The sequence below is a fragment of the Myripristis murdjan genome, chromosome 4 (assembly GCF_902150065.1).
Source record: "Myripristis murdjan chromosome 4, fMyrMur1.1, whole genome shotgun sequence".
Classification (NCBI taxonomy): Eukaryota; Metazoa; Chordata; class Actinopteri; order Holocentriformes; family Holocentridae; genus Myripristis; species Myripristis murdjan.
The window spans coordinates 18,718,573-18,735,089 of record NC_043983.1 but is presented as its reverse complement, the minus strand read 5'-3'; the positions used below and the strand labels follow the sequence as shown (position 1 = coordinate 18,735,089).

General features: G+C 39.6%; 1 protein-coding gene across 3 annotated transcripts in view; it reads right to left on the bottom strand.

The window, feature by feature from the left end:
- Nucleotides 1-4,297: 4,297 nt before the first annotated feature.
- The window catches only part of gabrb3 (gamma-aminobutyric acid type A receptor subunit beta3), a 57,114-nt gene continuing 44,894 nt past the window's right edge, over nt 4,298-16,517 (bottom strand). For 2 of the 3 annotated variants that reach the window (XM_030049948.1, XM_030049949.1), the window contains 6 exons: nt 15,857-15,939; nt 15,157-15,294; nt 12,771-12,923; nt 6,634-6,878; nt 6,207-6,287; nt 4,298-5,107 (listed from right to left, as the gene is read on the bottom strand). In XM_030049948.1, coding sequence (XP_029905808.1) covers nt 4,760-5,107; nt 6,207-6,287; nt 6,634-6,878; nt 12,771-12,923; nt 15,157-15,294; nt 15,857-15,939 — 1,048 coding nt within the window. In that variant the 3' untranslated portion in view covers nt 4,298-4,759. The remainder of the gene's footprint in view (nt 5,108-6,206; nt 6,288-6,633; nt 6,879-12,770; nt 12,924-15,156; nt 15,295-15,856; nt 15,940-16,517) is intronic. The other variant, XM_030049950.1, reaches the window with a different exon arrangement.

Below are 16,517 nucleotides of genomic sequence, written 5' to 3'. Positions count from 1 at the left end.
TTTACCCTCACACAGGTATTTAAGATAAGGTATACAATTTTATTCCTAAGTGTTCCCTTGTTAATTTTAGGGTTTGTATTCCCTGCAATTTTGAATGCATGAAAATAACTGGTTAGATAAAATACATAAATAAATGCAATTAAGTGCTTTCTGGCTTAGGGCTAATGTGCATGCTTTTATTTTTTAACTGGCTTCTCTTTGGACCCTGATACTGCAGCCAAACGGCTCTGCAAAACTGCTCATGTCACACGGCATTATACATCCGGTGTGGCTTCCTCTCCATGATTCAGGTGATGTTCTGCCAAACATCCAGCTCAGTGACACTGGCATAAACAGAGAATGAATCAGAAAATGTTAAAGTTAATGTAATCAATTTGTTTTTATCTTGAATGACTCACATTGTCGTATGATATCTGAGCTTTTGTGCAGCATCTGTGAAAATCACAAAAAACTCAATATTCTCTGAGTGGAAATTCAAATCCATGTACATCTGTTTCTTGCTATCCTGAAATGTTTGGACTTTGCTTTCAAAGTTTCTCTGGCTCAAAACTGACCTTCAGCCTAGATATTTTTTTTCTCTCTCTTTACATAATGGATGAAAGAAAAGGAGTGTAAATCAGGGGCTACCGTTGGGTCTCTGAGAGTAAAGCACAGGGACTGCTATCTGTACACAATATCCGTTTTTCATTCAATCATTATTTGTTATTACCTACGAGAAGTGTTTCAGTGGTTTGATTAATCTCATCTGTCACCAGAACAAAGCCATTTAATCAGAGTAGTGAGCGCTGGAGGTTGCAAAATTCAGATTTCTGGGTAATGTGAATGAGAGAGAGAGAGAGAAAGAGAGAGAGGGAGAGAAACTTCAGCCCTAAAATCTGGTGCTCTTTAGTCACATCATGATGATGTACGGCATAAAGCACAGAACACCTGCTGTTCATTTATCTGAACTCTATGATTATAAATCAGCTGTAATTTGTGAATTGAATTATGGCAGCGGCTCCAGCTCCGGTATATCACACGACCGACTCTCAAAGCCATTCATCCCACACGACACACAATCACAACCTTAACAGGAGCAGGGGAACAGGGAACAAACATGCATAGTGACACAAATTATATCAGAATGACTAACGTTTGTTGAAATATAATACAGGAGAGAGACGAATTGAGGAGATAAATGAAGAATGCTGATAGTTTCTGATGAGTGATTAACGGCATGGATACAGTTGTCCTTGAAACGATACCAGCGTATACTAGACAGGCACTGTGGCATGACTTCACTGTTCAAACAGACAAAAAAATGGATCAAAAAAAGTCTTATCGTGGTTAAATACAACTTTTTAAAAATAAATCCTACTCCTGCTGACAGGATCGCATATGAAAATTGTCACTTGCTATTTGATTCCATGTTTTCCAGTCCTGCAAAAGGTCATTTATGCTTTTATTTTTTAATGTCACATTGGTAAAAAACATAATGTATAAGAAGTGGGAATAAGATTTTTTTGTGATCCAGTTTTCAGGTAGTGAACTACATGTGAGAAGCCAGCGTCTTTTGGGTTTTTAAAATCGTCGTGCTGCAGAACATACATGCTCTTTCTTGGCACTCATTCAGTTACAATTCACACCCGAATGTCCACCAAGCATCTCCACTGGAGGGCATGACGGTAAACACCTTTTTCGCTCTCATTATAACATGAAAATGATGCACCTGTTAGTATAGGGCCCAACTAACCCACAGTCTAGTGGGGAAGAGGGTTGTTAGCTATCATTAATCTGTCTTAACCAACAAATGTTATCTTCAGCCACTTTTGTTAGTTTAACTTTCATTAGCTACTTGGTTAAGGTTAGGAAGGGGTTTGTCATGAAGACTAAGTTTAGGGAAAGGTAATGGTTAAAGTTAGGAAAAAGTGATGGCTATCATCTGTTGCTATCGACAGCTGTTCGTAATGACTCAAATGTAAGCGTTAGCCACTCACTCTTGTTGGCTTTTGTTATCTTTGCATTCGTTAGCTACTTGGTTAAGGTTAAGAAACGGTTTGGTTAAGGTTAGGAAAGGGTTTGTCATGAAAATGTAATGGTTAAGGTTAGGTAAATGGCTATCATCTAGTGCTGTTGTCAATCACTGTAGCCACTCAGATGTTAGCTGCAGCCACTTTCATTAGCTTAGCTTTCGTTAACTACTTGGTTATGGTTAAGAAAGGGTCTTTGTTAAGGAAAGGGTTTGTTGGGATGATTAAGTTCAGGAAAAGGGCCTGGTTAAGGTTTAGGAAAAGGTAATGGCTAGGGTCAGGAAACTTTACACAAAGCTCACTAACATTAGCTGTGTAACTAAAAGCGAACATGGTTCTGGCTCGAGTTGGGACTCGATGCCGGGGTTCAGGAGTGAAAGTCTGCACCTCCTCCTGCAACCGACTCCGTCAGTCATGTCACGGCACATCTGGCTCCACGGTCCCATTTGACTGGTTGAGACAGACTGCCCATAGGAACAGATGATAACAGCCTGCTGACCTACTAACACTTGATTGATTTGGACAGATTGATGATAGGAACAGATGATAAGAGCCTCTGACCCACTAGGAGGTGCAGTAGGGACCCGCTAATCCATACGTGTGTGTGTGTGTGTGTGTGTGTGGGCAGGTGGGGGGTGGGGAGACTGATAACGTCCATTCAGTGTCCATTTTGAAGGATCATGGAGAGAATGTCACGTCACGAGCAGGAGAAATGTAGTAGTATCCTAAAGGTTTGACTGTAGATGAAAGTGGAAGGTGGTATGAATGTGAACATGCATGGCTGAAACAGAGCATGCTCGCATATGACCCCTTCTCCTGGACAAACATAAGACACATTTTCATAGCATCCAAAAATAATGTGCTTCAATCATGTGTGAAAACCTTGCAGTCTGCAAAATGAACACACAAATGAAGTCAATCTCTTGTAAAACAAAAAAAAAAATCTGATTATTTAAATTGCATATCTGCATACCTATCTTTTTGAATTCACAGATTTATTTACATTTACTGTCTCCGCAATCTACCACCTCTAAAGCTTAATAAAGACTAAAAACGTCATCGTCTCCAGCAGTCCACTCTCTAGGGTTAGTGTGATTTGTTATGGTATGCTAAGCATCGCCAATCTGGTGCAAATGAGTGTCATTGAGCCGCGTGGACTTCTGACAGGTGGTGTCACTCCTACGCAATGCTAGTCCCTCAACCAAGCGCTGCAGATGGCGTGCTGTAGCGTGAGTGAGCGGTTGTTGTTTTGGAGGTACTACATACCCCGATCCTTCTTCACTTATACTATTTCACAGGATTGATTATCAGCTTATTTAGAAAAAAAAGAGAGCATAATCACAAGTTCTCATATTGTGTATTATATTTACAACACATATGGGAAATAATATGACCAATGCAATGTCGTGTAAAGACTAACAAAACAAAACAGTGAGGCTAGCAACCATTGAGCAAAACACTGTTGACAACAAAGCTATGCAATGTGTGCAAGTGTGGCAGAGCTGGAAATATGCAGTGTTACAGTATGTACATCATATTTCAGGAGGAATAAAGAAATCTTTATGTGAGGGGTTGATCAACGGCTGACATGGGATAAGCCTGCACTCATTCCCCACTACACCTGGACTGTGCAATCAATACTGGAGTGAAGAAAAATAAAGATGTCATGTGCAGTATTCTATCCTGACTGCGTTTCACAAAATCAATAAAATATTCAGGGCTCTGTTTGATGCCAGTCCTCAAAGTACAATGAGAATATACGGAGATTGATCAAATACTGCACATACGTAGTAAAAGCAAAGCCTGGGATGCTTTTTTTTTTTTTTTTTTGTTATCTAGTTACTGTCTTTGTTGTAGTAAAAAAAAAAAGTTCATACAAGAGGGGCAACGGAAATAAATTCAAAGCTATTTTTGAATGTTGAATAGTGACAGTGAATGAATTCATCTCAGCTAAAGTGATGTTTGTGAATATGTAATGAAGCATTTTTTCTTTTCTTTTTTTTATAAAATGCTGGTGTGAATTCCATCAGCGTTGGTCCGTTTGTTTTGAAACCAGTCGTGGACTTTGAAATCAAAGTTACATCTTGACATGGTGTAGAGAGCATTGAAGATGCTGTGAACATGGGAGCAAGCTCACAGCACTTAAGCACTTCAAAAAAAAAAGCAAGTGAACAGTTTGTGGCATCAACCCCAAGGCATATAGAATCTTCTCTTAAAATCCATCACAGGCGAAGGGATTGGTTCATGTGTGTACAGTCACTTTTGTCCTTATGAATGATGGACTTTGCGGTTGTGTTTTAGCGGGCTTGTTGTTAGTATTAAGTTGCCCCACTATGACCATAGTGTACACATAAATTATGGCTACAGATGTGATAAATGACATAAAGCACTGTAAATAATCCTTGTGAAATACAACACAGCAGATCTTCTGGAGAAGTTGGGCTTTCAATCCATACGTTAAGATGTCCCAGGACTTCAAAGAGGTCAGAGTAGAGAGAGCAGTAATTTACATGAAAGTCTGTGTAAAATACCGGATGTGTTTGTGGATAAGTCTTTATAAGTGCACACACACACACACACACACACACACACACACACACGTGCACACTCTTGGTTTACAAAAGTCCTCACTCTTTGAATAAAAAAATTCCATTAGGATTTTACCGTGTTATATGCTTCACATAAAGAAGTCATACATTCTCATTCAAAAACAAGAATGAGACAGGATGGACTTATAAAACATCAGTGTGTTAATTCACATAATAAAGCCAGTAGATTAAGTTGAAGAGAGAGAAGGTGCAAGGAAATATTATCCGTGACCATCTATCAATGGCGTTCACATCAGTGAGGTCCGGGATTTTGATTTTGAGTTGTGAGGATCGTCTCCGCAGACGGGTTTTCTTTAGGTGTGTGTTCCTGTCCAGGCTGAGGCGGCCTGACTCGCGCGCCGCACTCTGCTTCCTGTACTGGACCCCTGAGTGGTCAAACACCATGGAGGACGAGTTGCGAGTCTCGCTCACGCTGGTTGTGATTTCATTTCCTGCCACCTCGTTGTGGATCTCCAAGGTTGTCAGCAAAATGTTCCCCTGGGAGTCAACCTGGGCACAACAGACAGATAGAGAGTTAAAAAGGGGCTGCATACTCAGGGGTTCGATGAGTGATGATGACTCAAGCACATGACAGGCCCGGGCAGGAGCCTGACGGATGGCAGCTTTGGAAACAGAGAGTGGCCTTCAAAAACAGGTTGCCTGTCCCAAAAGTAAATCTCATCTCCCACACCAGTTCAAGGTTGCACTGCGCTGGATGGCTCCGATACATATGTCATGGTAGTTACTGCCTCTCAGAAAAATACAAATAAATCATTCTCTGAGGCATTATCTGGGCAAAAATAAAGACGTATAAGATGGATCATACAATGATATACTGTGGTAAAAATGTTGAACTGATTCTGATACTTGACTATGAAAGTGTATTTTCATGGTTTACTTTCTTCAGTATTGACACACACAAATTTGTTTTTGTAATGATACAGGCAAAATAATAATATTGAACACTGGACTTAACTACTTCAATTAATTATTTATTTAGTCCAGCCTAATTCTCTGTAGGGCTGCACAACATTGGAAATACAAATTATTAATCTTACTTCATCACAGAAGACCTATAAGCTACTATTTTTCTCACAGAAAAAAAAAAAAAAATCCAACCAGCTTCTCATAAACAAGGTAAAATCCCAACCTACTTATCATAGTGGAAACAGAATAACTTAATTGTTTACATTACAATTCTGGAATAATAAAAAAAAAAAATAGTAGTTTTAGTGTTATGCAGCCCTGATACTCTACATCAAAGCAGCAAGCACTTCAACAATAATAAGCACTTATTCCAACATCTAAGTAATGAAATACATCAATGAGGTGTGTTTAAAATGAACACAGCTGAAAGGAGCACCCTGCGTCAAGCACATTGCTCACTTGAGGAAAACACTATCACAAATGTGAGACAGCAGGAGGTTAAAAACAAGAGGGAAAGACGGCGTATATACCCATATATGATAGAGATTATGGAGGAAATGGCCGGTATATACAGTGTGGAGGCTTGGGACACTGTGCGTTTTTTTTTTTTTTTTTCAGTGAGGAGGGAAAGTTTGAGCAGAGGTTCACAGATGTGACAGGACAGGCAGTGACAGACACTCACCCCTTGTGAGTGACGACGCCCTTGTACCTGATTGGACTGTTTAATGGATGAAGACTTGCAATTGCCTCCTTCCAGAACAGACTAGCCAGGAGAAACACAAAGAGAAACCCCTTGGTCTGAGCGTAGGTGTTAACAGAGCTTCAGCATCTGGAGGCAATGACTCACAGCGGACAAACACCTCAGCTTGTAGAATCAAGTGTTCGACTGAACTACTTTGGATGTCTTTAGTATAAAAGGCTCTGATGACTATCTGCTTCTTTAGAGTCAAGCTTCATTTAGGGTGAAAAACCTTCCTTCAAAAATGAGGTCAGAGGTAGTAGCCCTCAATAAGAGCAGAGCCCATTGTTATAAACCTCCCAGCTATGCCTGTTTGAAATTATCGGTGCCTCATGATTCCCCGGTGGCTGTCTATAGAAATAATTCTTACCTTGGGCCCGTCAAATTTATTCCGGTCATTATTTGCCTTCTGTGCCCTCTCAGCCAGCCTCTTCTGCATCTGCGGGCCTCTTCCAAAGAAGATGTAGTTGACAAAGGCATACTCCAGCAGCGCCAGGAAGACGAAAACAAAGCAACCCATCAAGTACATGTCTATGGCTTTGACGTAGGGAATCTTAGGCAGCGTCTCCCTCAAATGGGTGTTAATGGTTGTCATAGTCAGCACAGTTGTGATCCCTGAGAGAGAAGAATGAAATTGATGGATTAACCTTAAAATATTCATAGGAAGATGTATGGCGTGTCATACTGCTTATGCAGAACGCATGCTTATACAGTATATATTTATAAATCATATAAAATGTGTTTATTAGAAAAGTCATTGTGCTATGTGGCAATGTAGCAATGTAGCACTGTGGGTGTTGCTTCTGAAGCAATTTGTGTGTGTGATTTATATCTATATCTTTATCAGTCAGTCAATCAGTCAATCCATATATGATTTTCTAATAAATACATTTTATATGATAAAGTAATTATGAAGTTATAAACTGTGATGTCATACATAGTCTGTATAGAGAGGTATTCCACCTCCAGGGATATGTCAGGCCACCTCAAGGGGGCGACGTAGAGAGCGGTAAAGCTCGGCCAAATTATCAGGGTCAGTGGAACTGGTCCTTAAAATAAGCACCACATGGCTGCAATGCTGGTCTGAAACTACCATAACTTTACAACGATTGATTTCATGTCAAATTATAATTATATCTTCATCATAAACATTGGGCCATGTAAAAATAACAGTACTAGTCCACCTACTTGTAAATATTGGAATCAAATGTGGTGATTATTTTATAGCATTTATTCCCATTGACTGCCATATAATCTCCTCCGTCTAGCAAGTGCTCAGCACTGCCCCCAGTGACCAAAAGGCTGTACTGCACACTTTTTTCTGTCTCAGCAATCAGTGGCTTTGGTTCCCTTTCTCTCTCTGTTAACCTGATGCACGGTCTTCACTGTCTTTGTATGTCCATTTGCTGGACTGTACAGCAAAATTACAAGTTAGTGTGGATAAATCCCTAACTAAATAAATAATGCATATCTGGACAAAAACGAGTAGCCTGACAAATCCCTTGCTAGACATTGTGCCAGAAGTACATTGTTTTTTGATGTTTATAGAGCAGCAGTTTGTTTGGAACAAATAGAAGAGGAAGAAGAAATTTGCGCAAGTGATAGCACGGTGAAGGGGGGCACACAGAAACTCAAACTGCACCAACAGAAAATCCAAGAAAAAAAGAAATAATCGCTCAGAGGAAAGCAAACATGCTAAAAAGGAAAGCAACAACTTCTGAGCCAAAAGCAGAGTGACCGGCGGACACTCACTCCACTGAGTGTACACTTGGTATTTTAACATGCTTTCCTCTGCCTCCTGGGCTGAACAAGCTTTGTTTTTGTTGTTGTTTTGTCCCTCCTCATCTGTTGGACCAGTGGTAGCTTGTTACGTCTTGTTACATCATAAGTTGTTTTCGGCTATCAAATGTAATGTAAATGCAATGATAATGTAACTAAGTAGTTATCACACTGTTTTATGTACCACCTCAATATGTTTAAATAATGAAGATATCTGAGAAAAATAGGTCTGGATTCAAGCTCAGACTACCAATATTGTTCACTCTCAGAGAAACCTGTGTATTCTGAAAATGATGTGGACCATGTGACCCTTTATTGATGAGTAGATTGATCACACCTGGGATAACATCATTTAATCGACTGCATGTACACTGACATGTTAAGTACCGAAGAAATCTCACACTGAACCATCTGTGTTGTCTGTCCCTTGAGCTGGTGGGGAAAATAAAGAACAAAAAAATATCAGAAGTCAATCTAACCTTGTGTGTGGACCTTAACTTCTCTCTAGTTTTATGAACTGCTACCTGTCTACACAGTGTTTGTTTGTTTGTTTATTTGTTTGTTTGGTAGAGCATGGTGAGGACCATTACTTCTACAGTTATGTGGATATTGCCATCTCTATAGACATGCCTGGCTTATTTCAGTATTGACTGGATTACTGTAGCCTGCATTACTACTTCCACCTTTTATTTTAACCATCTGTGCAAAGTCAGACTGACACAGCGGTACACACAATTTTGATGTAAACATAAACATGGATGCAAGCAGCATTTACTATTGCTATGACTTCTGGGGTAATCATTTACTTCCTCTGTATTATATTAGAAGTAACCTCAGTCCTCTAAGGAGGAGGTGTATATCTTCATTCATTATCGAGCAGTGCACTCAATTAACAGAGAATTAATTAATGGGTCAGACTTTTTGGATGTCTTACACTCCCATGGAGGAGCAAATAAAGAATCCGAACTGTCACTTTAAGTGGAGCTACAACTTCCACCTGCAGATAGAGCATGTGCTCACATTATTACAACTTGTACTTTGGTCCAACCCAGACTCTTTCAAGAGAAAACAGTCTGACATTTTGAATCAATCATGGGTCAACCTGTTGATATCATCTGTCTGTGTCAGTCCACACAGAGTGTAGGGCCACCATGATGTGAATTCAAATTATTTAACCAGCGTGTCAAAGCACTCAAGCTTAAAGTGAACACAACTGGTAGAAATGACGGTAGATACAGATATAGGTATATCTGTATCATGTATGTAAAAATATATATTCCAACAAGTTAGATCTCCTTGTAAGGAGGGTGTAGCTTGCTAGGCTTAAGAAGTGTGTGTGTCTCATTAATTACACATTTAATTAAAAGCAATTTGTATGGCAATACAAAGGTGAAATACTTCGCCAACAGCCCTCTCTCTGAAATGAAGTAATACCCTGAGGAATTTTATTAACTTATTAAAGGTGAACACTACACCTTCCTGACAAGGTCTGACCGTGAGTCATTTTCAGTATAAATATCAAAACTGTTCATAAGTGGTTTTACCTAAACATGATCAGGTTGGACCTGTAGTTGCTCTCCAATTAGGTGTATCACTCATAGAGTGTACCATTTTGGTGACTTTTATGTATAATATTCAAATTAATGCCTCAATAATCTGCAGCATCATCACCAACCTGATTTGTGTTGACTCTGACTCTCTTGTATGGCTCACCAAAATGGCCTGTCTATTTCTGTCTGTTCAGAGTTACGTAAACCCAAAGTGGTGCACGGTATGTGTGTGGTATCTGAGTACAGGAGGACATGGCATTGATTTCTCCAAATCAAAGGGACGAGCAAGTATCAAAACTCTGCTGAAGAACCAAGAAGAGAGCAGGCAGTCTCCAATAGTTTCCAATAGTTTTTCCCATTTTTAAGAGATTTTCTAAGTGAAAAGCCAATTTTGTAAGGCACATGCCTACACAGTTAAAATCATAGATAACAGATAAACAGATAATCGTAGACATCTAGATATGACAGATATTTACTCTTGCTGTTAATTACTTGATATAGTCAACTTGTATCATTCAATACAAGATAATACAATCACAGTCCACACACACCATGCAGCAGCTGTAAATTTACACATTCGTTCAAATAAGACCTCACGGGGGTTGTATTCATTTTTGATAACGTCAATATGACTTGAGTCAACACGGATATTTTAGGCTTCTTTCTGATTTATTATTTTAAATCAATCAATTTGTAGTCTACCAGTAAATGAGAAATTTCATGCTGGCACATGAAAATAACACATAATGAGAATTACACAAAGCAGAACAGAGAAATGCAACAAATATATAGCATACAGGTTTGCCATTTAGAAGAGAAGAAAATACTGCCCTTTCCAGCTTTATTGAAAAATGCTACATCCCATGTCAACCTTTCACTTTTTTGATAGCATGTTTGATAGACTAATAAAAAGCAGCAGCGGTCAAGCAGCAACTAGCCTGCTAGTTTTCCCTTTACTTCTGGCTGATGGATAGCTTGTAGTGCTAGGTCTGATTCATTTATCCTAATTTATCATTAATTTATCTTTTTTTAAATTTTATTTTAAAACATGTTTGCTGGTTGTTTTCCCCTTTCCTTCCAAAACATCCTGAGGGCTGGATGTGATGTGCTCACGGGCCAGATTTGACCTGCAGGCCGTCTCTCTGACAGCTTTGATGTAGTGGATCTGATGTGAACATAAACCTCCATTAATTGTTTTCTCTAAGCGCCCAATTTGAAGCATCATCTTGTAGAGTTCAGCTATGAAGTTTGAAAGATCTCTGTGTGCGCCTATCGTGTGTAATCACATAGACAGTGGCTGACCTTGGAGAAGACAGTACAATAAGTATAAATGCATTCTAACTGCGCTGATCTCTGCATGTCTCAGCCTGCATTTTTCTGAGTAACATAAACCAGAGTGTGATGCATGTTTGTTCCATAAAGAGGGCTTATACCCTGCAGAGGTGCTTCAAAATCTAGCTGCTCGCCAAATGCCTTTAAATGTACTACATTTGTCTTTAAAGCACAGTGGACATACACCTGGGGCTTAATGAAGACTGCAATTATCTACCCTCACTAACAGGGAGAGAGATGATGCATAGATACTGAATGAGGATTTCCATTAAGGCCATTATTCCAGCAGAGATCAGAGTTACAGAGGGTACAGTGTTTTTTTTTTTACAGCGATGAACCAAGCCTCATATTTGTTTCAGTCCCAGAAGCCACTGGGCAGTGTGAGTCACAGTTCAGTCTCCTATTATGCCACCGAGCAGTGGCTTCGGGCAGACAGACACAAAGCCCTGCCGCTGTCTGCACAGAACCACCAGAAGCCCCATTCACACAGAAGAGCCTTGACATCATGGGAAAAAATAATTATCTTCACCCAAATAGTGTTAACTGAAATGAGGGATTAGCGCAAGGATTGATCTGCCATTCATTTCACATGGATGAAAATATCACATCCCTGCATCAAAAACATGTTTCTGTCCACATTTGCTCGCCATGCTGTTCACTGCGGTTGATGTAACTGTATTCCACCTTCTGACACTACTATTCTCAAGTTTAGAAGATTTGCATTCAAGTTTTATCTAATCTGGAGTCGGATTATGTAATATCATGAAACAACACTATCTAAAGTTGCTCCTGTAACCCCACGTGGGAGAGAGGTTTGAGGAAGCACTATGAGAGTACGCTGAGCAGACTGGCCATCTGGAGTAGGGGAGTTTTCCCAGTGGGCTGAGATGAGCCTAGCAGCACAGATATGAAAAGTAATAAAAAAAAAAAAAAAAAGTCCCATGCTGCCTGGTAGACCTGCCTCAGACATCACATGTTTCCCCCACACACACATTCATCACATCTCATGACTCCATCTCTCTCCCCCTGCCAGCCCTACTTTATAAATCTGTACTGGCACATCTCATTCCTGTTTTGCCCAGAATAATATAACATGTATATGGAAGTATTTTATGGTTCAGCACTACAGCAAAAAAAAGAGCTCATCTGTCCACTACAGTCATGCTGTCACGTCACTAGTTAAGCTGCAGTGTTTGGATGTTGACACTGCAGATTACAGTCCAGCTTCCCTGGATTATAACACTCTTATAACATTTAGGAGTGTTCACAAATGTTCAGTGATAGTCAGAGTTTATCTACAACTGCCAGTGTGTGAAATAAAGCCTTTTAACTTTAGTTCATCTCAACAAATTGTCTTGGATCCATTTAGCATTTTAGTACATGGTACTGTAGCAATTCCTGAGAATGTCTACTGATAGCTTGCTGCCGTGTGTATCTCTGATATGAAACAGACAATTTCATACCAGAGATACACACTTATCACAAAATAAACAAGCTGGAATTTATCTGTGCTGCAAAACATTACAATTAAGGGAGCACTCATGTTTTAAGTCTTCTCTCTGGTTTATGTGTTTATGCTTGCTTGCAATGCTTTATTGGTCTTTTCTAAACCACTGGTAAGGTATGCATTGTCATAAAATGTAGCAGAAGCCCCCAGTATAAACAATGTGTTAAGTGCACTTTTAGTTAGTTATCAGTGAAAAAAGCTGTTCCACCGAAACTGATTTAAGCTTATGCAAAACAGATATTCTGCATGTTTAAAATAGAGCACACAAAGCACTATATCTTCTGATTGAGAGTACGACTGCAGACCTCAGGTCAAACTAATGTGTGGGATATATCATACCTAATGCAACTCTGGCAGCAGAGGCGTCATAATTTATCCAGAAAGACACCCAGGAAAGGATGGTGATTAGGATAGAGGGCATGTAGGTCTGCAGGATGAAGTATCCAATGTTTCGCTTCAGTTTGAAGCTCAGAGAAAGTCGTGGATAGGCACCTGTAAGAAAACAGTGAAGAAGAAATAGCCCTCTTTAATTCAAGAAGAATACAGGGACTTCTTGCACTTTGTATTGGTTCCTATGGCAATGGCCGTGTGAACCGGTTTTCATCACCATGGAAACAAACAAGTGTGGTTCAAATTGCAAATCATTTGATGAAACTTAGCCTTGAGCTAACTTGTGTGCAAATATAACAATGCAATGCAATACATATGTAATTTCTCTGCGCACACATTCTTAAAGAGACAATAGCAGATTTTAGACATGAATGTGCAATTCACCGTCTTTTAGCAAAAGTTGCCAAGTTAAGTGGTACACAAATGCTCCTCTTATAACTCTAGGACATAGGGGCTGATAAATGTCAGCTTTAGGCCAATTGACGTGATGCTTTTATTTGAAGCAACCTACAACATGTGTGCAGTCAGCAGTTTCCTGCTCAAAGAAACTTGGACAGGACACAAAGCTGCTGAGGGGATTGTACCAGAGACCCTCTGGCTACAGGACTTTCTCTCTACCCACTAGGCCACCTTGTTGTCGACTGTAAGTTGAGGGCTTTGGTCCTGCTCAGCGAGTGCTCCACTGTTTGAGCTTTTGAGCAACTTCCCCTTGCTGTTTGGCCAGATAAATGCAGTTAAATTAGAAATTATGACTAAGTCATAGTATGCATTTTACTGCATTAAAGGAAAGACTGAAATTAAAATGTTTATATCCTCCATTTGTGGTAAATGGCTCAACCTCGCCATTAGCACTAGTGATAACAAACTTACCACCTGGGTACTCGCCCAGGTGGTAAGTTTGTTGCCTCAAAAAACATGATAAATATCCTGTTTCACAATGCAGACCTTTACATTTCTGTCTTGTAGCTTCCAACAACATTACATTTACGGTGTCAATGCCAGAAAAATGGAATCTCTTTTCTTTGGTTTCCCCCACTGAGGAAAATTCATTTTCCTCCTCTAGTGAGTATTGATTTATCCTGAACTGGTGCTGTGAATACTGTGGTGTTGCAGGTTAGAAACTTAGTTCCCATGAACAAAGCATTAGGTGCAACAGAACAGTGTGGATGTATGCAAGGCACTGTATTATAACTTGTTAAAAAGCACCATTTGCACCATCTTTTGGCTGCTGTGAGTTTCCTGTTTTCAAAAAGAACATTTATAATCTTTTTTGCGGATGAACATGAGATTGAGCGATACTGAATTGAATTTTCTCTTTCTGCGTTTACATATATTGTGCTTGTGTTTCTCAAAGTTTGAACTATTTACATTACATTTAGAGATCGTAGAGTTTTCATTCCCCCTCATTACATGATGAAAGATTTGACCCTGATTGCTATAAGCACACAAATCCCCTCAGCAACATCTTCTAAAATGTGTGCACAAGACCAGCATCCAGTCTACATATCATTTATTTACCAGTGGGAATAATCTTTACTGTGGTGCCTCTGAGTGTTCAAGTATTACAAGAGAATAATTTATGCTGTGGGTCCTCTGCCTCATGAATACATGATATCCTGTATCAAGAGTTCCCTCCTCCCCCCTTCTCATCACTACTTTTTTTTTTCAAGAGCCTGAAGAAACAGAGGGGTAATTGCCTCTCCATTATTATTCCCAGTTCTGGTGTTACAGCAAGAGAGGTTGGAGTATGATGCAAATCCAGGAATCAGGAAAGCCTAATGTGTCCATGGCCCCTCATGAGGAAACAGTTAAAGTGCAGGACAACCACAGGACGTTAAGCAATAATGGCTTTCAGGCGAGTCCTCGATAAAATACAGAGAATTTGAGCACCTCGCCAACTGTGAGAGAATGAAGCTGAGGAAAACTGGTGGAAGGAGATCAAGTGGCAGTTTTTAGCAAAGATAAGTAAAGTGCACCATGTTACATGTTATTTCATGGACTCTGTGCTGTATAAACTAAGGCTGGGTGATATATCGATATCTTACTGATATTGCGACATAAGGCTAGATATAGTCTGGGATTTCATATGTTGAAATATCGTGATATGGCATAAGTGTTGTCTTTTCCTGGTGTTAAAGCCTGCGTGACGGTAAAGAAATGCAATTTTATGAACTTACTGGATAGCTGTTTTATTATTTGTCTGCCTGCTAATCATATGCACATCACTGATGATAGTTTAGCAAAAATTTCTTGTGTGTAAATATTGTGTTATCCAGTCAGCTGACTACAGTATATTAATGGTGATGTCATGACCTCAGGATGTCTCTGTATTTACCTGTGGAAAAGACCACATTCCTGGAGACTAGTTTGTAGTCAACTATAGAGAACTGAGGCAACTCGATGCGCGTCACTCCCGTCACGGCGTTGTCTCCACCTTTCCAGTAGAACTCTATGTCATCTGTTGTGTATCCATCTGAAGACAGTGACATGCAAAACACGTCTTGAAAGGCATTTCATAACACAAAACACATAATAGCACAACTGACGTTTGGGAGCCTATAATGGCCACAAGGGATTTAGGGCTGGATTTAACTGCTGATTACATGAGACATGAGTGTAAATCTTCGCCTCGTGGCAATGAGTGTCATTGGTATTCACGCTGATACATACCACATTCATGGAATCCATGACCTTCAGTAGCTTTATGGCAGAGCGGTATGTGGGTAGCCACAGAAGTCATAAAGACTGAGGGAGCTGGACTACTGCACTACATTTTGGGACTCTCTGCCTGGCTAAAATCTTTTGATAGACACAATAAATAGATGGCACTATCTCTAACTGGAGAAGGGGAAGCAAACAATCTCTCTGAACAACTTAATGAATAGAAAGCCATTCAGCAGGGTTTCATAATGTGTGCACTTTGTGTCTCCACTGGATGTAGTGTGTGAGAACTTCTTTGTGAAAATTTAAAAGTGATATTTTTAGGTGACCCTTTAATTTCTTGACTGAGCACAAGATCTGGGGTTTGAACTTACAGCTCTCAATTTCCAGAGTACAGTTCTGTTCATCCAGTGGGTATCTCCTCAGATCCATCATGCAGGCTGCTGTGGTTGTGATTCTGAATCAACAAGAAACCAAGAGAGAGGTACACGTTGCATGGGTTATTGTTGCATTAAAACAAAGATAATATTTAAAAAATGTGGAGAACTGGCATGGTTCACAAGGGCACATTCCCAAAGGCAAAGATAAAATATGAAATGCACAGAAATGTGCTACCTCAAAGACTATGCAAACAACTTGGCAATGGAATAGATGCAACAAGGGAAATATCTCCCACACAGGACACGGGCCCTATCATCTGCATTTTACCTGTGTATTCCTGTCAATGTGACCTTATGAAATTTTTCATGGTTGTGCATACAGTAACTCATAAGTCAAAAGAATATGTTATGGTAACATTATCTGAGTAAGATTAATATTCTCTTTGGCATAGAAGAGGCTGAATCAAAAATGGCAAGGAAATGGTTATTGTAACTCCGCCTCCACATTTATCAGCCTTTCTGCTCTGTATTATAAAATTAATAGTAAAAAATGAAAAAAGGAACAAAATGTGGTAATGTAGCAGAGAGACTTCTAAGAACTGACATAAATAGAAATGTAGACTTTTAAAACGATCTTATTCACTATCGTACACTC